At 41.4% G+C, this 6,000-nt stretch overlaps 1 protein-coding gene and 1 long non-coding RNA gene across 2 annotated transcripts; one reads left to right on the forward strand and one right to left on the reverse strand.

Annotated features, from left to right (window-relative positions):
* Positions 1-546: 546 nt before the first annotated feature.
* Positions 547-1,115, forward strand: LOC136356279 (uncharacterized). The gene is made up of 2 exons (XR_010740985.1): positions 547-705; positions 850-1,115. It is a non-coding gene; the product is annotated as an uncharacterized lncRNA (long non-coding RNA).
* A 1,156-nt stretch (positions 1,116-2,271) lies between these two features.
* On the reverse strand, positions 2,272-4,971 carry LOC4334898 (G-type lectin S-receptor-like serine/threonine-protein kinase At2g19130). The gene has a single exon (XM_015780571.3). The coding sequence runs from the start codon at positions 4,916-4,918 to the stop codon at positions 2,432-2,434; it is 2,487 nt and encodes an 828-aa protein (XP_015636057.1). The 5' UTR covers positions 4,919-4,971; the 3' UTR covers positions 2,272-2,431.
* Between the last annotated feature and the right edge of the window lie 1,029 nt (positions 4,972-6,000).

Raw genomic sequence — 6,000 nt, forward strand, 5'->3', positions numbered from 1 at the left:
AGTTAGTGGAGGATAACTTTATAGTAAGATAGGATTAAAGATAGATCGATTGTAAAAGTTGATGGGGGTAAAGAGCACGATACCCAAAAATCTTTTATCTTTAAAATTCTGTTTTTGAAATTCCTAATTTGATTTTAAGGTGTAAATAGATTTTTATTTCTAACAAATATCTTAAATTAACTTCCAATAATAAAAAGTGAACCCACACTGAACTACCAACATATAATAAAGAAAATCGCTTTGTCCATCCCCTCCCACGCGCGCGATCTCTCCACTTGTCGCCATCTCCTTTTGCTATAAGGAAATTGGAAGTGAGAGTGTCTCCTGACCGACTTGTAGAGAGCGAAGGAAATTGAAAGTGAGAGTGTCTCCTGACTTGTGGAGAGCGAGTAAGGAGGAGAATGAGATTCTAATTTTTGGATACATCTCTATGGAACTGTTGGAGCAATTCTTTTATAAAATAAATTTTAATTTTAAAATTGGGTTTCATTTAAGGATATTGTTGTGATGCTCTAAGATCAAGATTGACTTGCCTTGTTGTTTTTTAGTCGTAGCAGTGGCAACACCACGCGTCCACCTTCCTCCCTCCGCCATCGTCGCCGCCTCTCTTCCTGTAGAGCCAGTACCGCAGTAAACCATGCCTGCGTCTGCCTGCCTCCTCTTCCAATTTTTCCTCCCCGGATGCGAATCTCCTATCCCGTCCCCGTGAGTTCTGCTTTTCCGCCGCATTCATCATTCACTCCTCTCTCATTTGCCCCTTACTTTCTTTCCCCCCCCCCCCTAGATTCTTCAGTGTTATTATGGTGATTATATTGCTTGGGGGTTGTGTTGTGTGGTGCGGTAGTGCAGGATCTGGATCTGTATGTATACACGCGAGCTGCGGGAGATCCGGATCGCATGCACTAAATTCACTGAAATCACCGCAGTGAGTTAAGTATATACTCCACCTAATAACGAAATGCACTTGAGTAAATCGTTCATTTTGTATCTTCAGTCCTGGATTTCTCTTGTTAAGCTCCATCTTATCAATGTTGGTAGAATGGTGATCCATGGGATAATTATTATGACAAGCTCTACTTTACAGTTCAACTAGACCATCAATTGGTTTCCTGAAATTTTTTTTATCTGAGCAATGCCACTGCTTGTTCTGTTCTTTCTCCAACACACTTTTGTGCAAAGTTAATCACCTTAAGAAAAGACCATTAAAAGTGTTAACGATGAAATCCTATGCAATATTTTCTTTGTTATCACTGTTTCATTTGGATCATACTACCAAGTACCAACATCAATATTTTCTTCAATTCCATTTATTTTCCAATGTGTTATAACCTACAACACCTTCTGGCAAAACACTATCTTTCATAAAGTCTAAGGACGCATGATGCTAACTCTATCAGATTGCTCATCTACTTCTATGGTGTGCTTCACACACAGAGAGACGACTATTTTTTTTTGTATATCTATATGAATATCTTGAATGAATTCATTAATAATGAATATATCATTCTGTTAATAGGTTTTGATAATAAAGAGTATACTGTAGCGCTTTGCAACTTGCAATTCATTGCCATTCCACCACATGGACTTAAAAGATCAGCAAATAATATATCTCCCTGCTTGTAACATATATTATCATAGGGCATGAACTGAAGTAAATATACACTGTTTCGAGCTGCTAGCCTACTACCAAACAGTACAAGTATATAACAAATAGTCATGGTCTTACCATTCACTATTAGTAATTTTCCTGTTACCATATTTCAGCTTTCTTGTGCACATTTTAGCCCCCAAATCTTATATGCTTTTTTTTAATGTTTTTATGCTTACTGCTGTGATGTATTAACATCCAAAATGGCTCTTCTTAGTGCCATTCTTTTGGATGTGCAGTTTGTACAGTGTCAATGGGTTCCTTTGCTTGTTGTATTGTGTACTCATGAACCAACAGACAAAACACCAATACTCAGGGGAGGGGAATTGGAGGGGGGTTGGATGGTAGGAGGGGATCAACCCAATCTGCCCTCTTGGGTGGATCAACCTAAGGAAAATTTCCCCTATAGGCAAACAAGGCCTAAATGGGCCGATAGGATGAAACCTTTTTATTGAGAAGAGTTAATAAGCTGAAAGTGGCTTTGTTTTGAGCTTTCTTTGTTCATCCCATTTATGTGTCTATTTTTTTTAATCTATCATGGAGGTTCATTTCTAGCAGAGAAAGCAAGGACCTATCTCTAAAGCAAGCAGTAAGCAGTCCAATATACCAACTTCCTATTTCAATTTAAGCATTATGTCAACTATACCGTCAACAAAAAACACATTTCTCACTGTGCATCGACAACCGTTGCTTACAAAAGTCTGTCATTAAAGAAAAAAAAATGTAAATACAAGAGTAGCATTATACAGTACATTTTAGCAATTAGAGGATTTTGAATTGTTTTTACATCTCAGCTACATTAGAAGATCTCGTTATAGCTGCAAGTAGTCTTGGCATAGGGGGCATATCAAACTCCTGTAGACCTTCAAGAACCAGGACCACTTCACCCATTGTCGGCCGATCGAACTCATTATCTTGAATGCACCAACAAGCAACTTTGCAAACCCTTTCAGCCTCTTCTAAATTGAAGTCGCCACTCAAACGTGGATCCACCAAACTCTGCACATCTCCCTCATGAAGCTTGCTGATGGCTTGCACAGGGAAGTAAGCAGCATGATGACTGTTGCTACTGTGTACATTAGGTAAACTTCTCATTCCTGATATGATCTCTAGCAACACCATACCATAGCTGTAAACATCAACTTTTGGTGTAATTGCGACACCACTAATCCACTCCGGGGCAAGATATCCAACTGTTCCTCTAAATGTAGTCAGAACTCTGCTAAAATCCCTTCCTACAAATACTGCCATCCCAAAATCTGCAATTTTAGGAGTAAATGATTCGTCGAGAAGTATGTTTTGTGGCTTAATATCACAGTGTATGATGCATTCGTGGCAACTCTGATGCAAGTAGGAAAGTCCTCTAGCAACTCCTATGGCTATTTGATACCTCGTGCTCCACGTCAGTATAGTAGCATTGCTCTGAAACAGATGGGTATCAAGAGAACCGTTTAACATGTGTTCATAAACAAGTAGCCTCTTGTCACCTTGGCAGCAGAAACCAATCAACTTGACTAGGTTGATATGTTGGATCAATCCGATTGAGCTCACCTCAGCCCTGAACTGCTTCTCGCCTTGACGGGCACCATCAAGCCTTTTCACTGCTACAACAGTCAAGTCCCTCAACACTCCCTTAAACACGGAGCCGAAACCTCCTTCTCCCAACTTCTCTGAGAAATTTTTAGTAGCATGGTCTAAATCACTATATCTGAAGGCTATAATTCCACTACCACCTTGGCTTCTGTGTAATGGCACACCACACCACTTGAATCTATTCCTCCAAACCATTACCAACACCATGAGCATTATTAGTAACACAAGAATAATAATGCTTATGGTTGTAACAACTCCAACAATTGGTTTTCTTTTGTTTTTGCTCAAACTTTGCAAATCTTTGGCTGCAAGGCGGAGGTAAAGAACATCATCGAAATGATTTTCAATGCCATCATTCTGATTTACACTAAACAAATCCCCATGCCAGACAGAGCATATGTTGTTCTGATAGGAGTAAGCAGTGCATGAGCAGGAACTGAGACAGGCTTGTGCACATTTGCTCTGAGTGGTGGCATCTTGTATGCTTTCAGAGTCATAGGGCAATTTAACATGAGCTATAGGGTGGAACATGTCTGCTGAACTTGTCCTGTTACCGCTAATAGTGCAATCTAATGGAGTATTTCTGGAGCATCCTCCTGTCCGATCACCAAGGTCCCAATCCTGAGACGACTTTCGAGTAAAACTCTCCATACATTCACATACTGGATTTGAATTGCCGTTGCAGATGGTAAAAGGTCCACATGTAGCAAATGGGTTGCAGGGATCAGCAGGCTGGGCATATATGATTTGCCAAGACTGGTTAGCTTCTGACCATACATTGAGCATGATCTGACCAGACATGTCCAGTGAGAGGAACGAAGAAGGCGATTCGTTGGATAAAGTGTACATGTAGTACTCCTCTTGGCTGTTATCAACATATGTAGGGATGATCAAACCTCTCGTCCGTGGATCCATTGCTAGCAGGGATCTGAGCTCTGGTATAAGAGTTGGTGATGTTAGACCATACCAATACACTTTAGGAGGGTTGCGGAGCATGAGGATCACCCCCTTGGTACCATTAGTGTCTAGTTCAACACTGTATGAGCCAAGACCTGGATCTATCAAGCTCTTCTTTGAGATGCATTGACGGTTCAGGCCAGTGATCTTGTTCCAACCAAACTTGGCACCAGGGAGCACAACATCTGTTGGGGAGTCAAAGCTTTCCCACAACACTACATTTGTTGTGCTTTCTATCACAAGGTTTCCGGTGTTCAATAGAACGACACTCGTGTTCGTGCTGCTGGTTTCTTGTGTCCTATGACTATCGATAATAACGCGAGTGGACCAGATTATGGATTCAGTGGCATGGTTAAAGATGACAAGATTGCCATCTGATGAGAATTTGAGCTGTGTTAGATTGAGCTCAGGGATAGTGATTGGCCTCTCCCTGTTGGCAACCCATACAGTAGTAAAAACTGGGATCTTATTGAACCATATGCCAAGGTACCAGCCAGGGGAATTGGTGCTAGTATCAGATGACTTACTGGTGCCTGCGTCTGGCTGGAAGAAGCCGAGGGTGAACTTGCCGTTGTTCGAGATGAGCTTGTCACCGACGGCGAGCGCTTGGCCAGCCAGGAGAGTATCATTATTTAGATTTGCAGCAGAGCATGGAGCAAGAGGAAGCAGGGAGAAGAGGAGAAGAACAAGGCCAAGAAATGCATAGCTCTGGGGACGCATGGAGACGAGAATTGCTGGTAGCTTCCTCTGCAGTTGGAGTTGGGACAAGGAATAAGAGGAGAGCGAGTGATCTGATGGGGAATATCTACACGGCAACGACGCTGAGCATGCATGCTGGTCAAATTCAGATTAAGACAGCACTGGGTGGGGGTGGCCACTTTTATTGGCCATTATCTCCTGTTGCTTAAACAAGTACAACATGTGTTTGGCTGGCTCAAGTCAACCATGAGGAATTTGCATGGTTGGTGGAGTTTGCGATATACGTATATAAAAAAACACTGAGATGCCAAACTGAAACAGCATACTACCATACACTTGGGGAGGTAGTAAACTAGTACCTTTTCAACATCAAATAAATTTGATTGGAGAGACTATACGGTTTTCTTCATATATGTATTGTCGTTTCAAAGGATGTAGGCTAGCAGCCCATCGCGTACATGCCTTAGAAGATATACAAGAAATTTGAACAGCAACATCAGAAGTTCAGAACGATAACCATCATCAGCTCAGCTGTATGTATATATATGGAGAGATCATATGCAGAACTTGAAATGGACGATGGGACAGCCAAGGGATAAGAGCAAACGAATGACAATGCAAAAACAGCAACATAGATCATGGCCAGCATAAGAAAGATGGTGCGTTGGCTGTCTACATCAGGTTGGATGTAAAGATCGGATTTTAATCCTTTTTATTAAAAAGAAAAAGGTGCAAATCATAACCGGGACAAGAGCGTCAGTGCTTAATGCAACGACATAATTGTGACCTTCCAAGGCCACACTATTTTCCAACCAAATTGGGTCAAAAAGGGCATCAATTTAGGGCGATAAAGCCCATTCAAATGTCACTACTACACAAAATCTAATGGGTGCCGCATGGAAACCTACATATATGCTGTATTTTCCAACCGGCATCACAGAGGCGGCACTGATCAGAAGGCTCATCGGTGCCGAATTGAGAACCGGTACCGATTAGTTGCACGATTCCAAAAAAAAAGTCAGCTCGTCTTGAGCCTATGCTTGCAGTAAAGAAAATGACAAAATAATCCTAAATTATTCTTCATGAATCCCAAATTGTTCTTC

Source organism: Oryza sativa, chromosome 4 (assembly GCF_034140825.1).
Source record: "Oryza sativa Japonica Group chromosome 4, ASM3414082v1".
NCBI lineage: Eukaryota > Viridiplantae > Streptophyta > Magnoliopsida > Poales > Poaceae > Oryza > Oryza sativa.

Bases quoted from the DNA above. Each gene is read 5' to 3' on its own strand.
- LOC4334898 (XM_015780571.3), bottom strand. From the start codon at position 4,918: ATGCGTCCCCAGAGCTATGCATTTCTTGGCCTTGTTCTTCTCCTCTTC.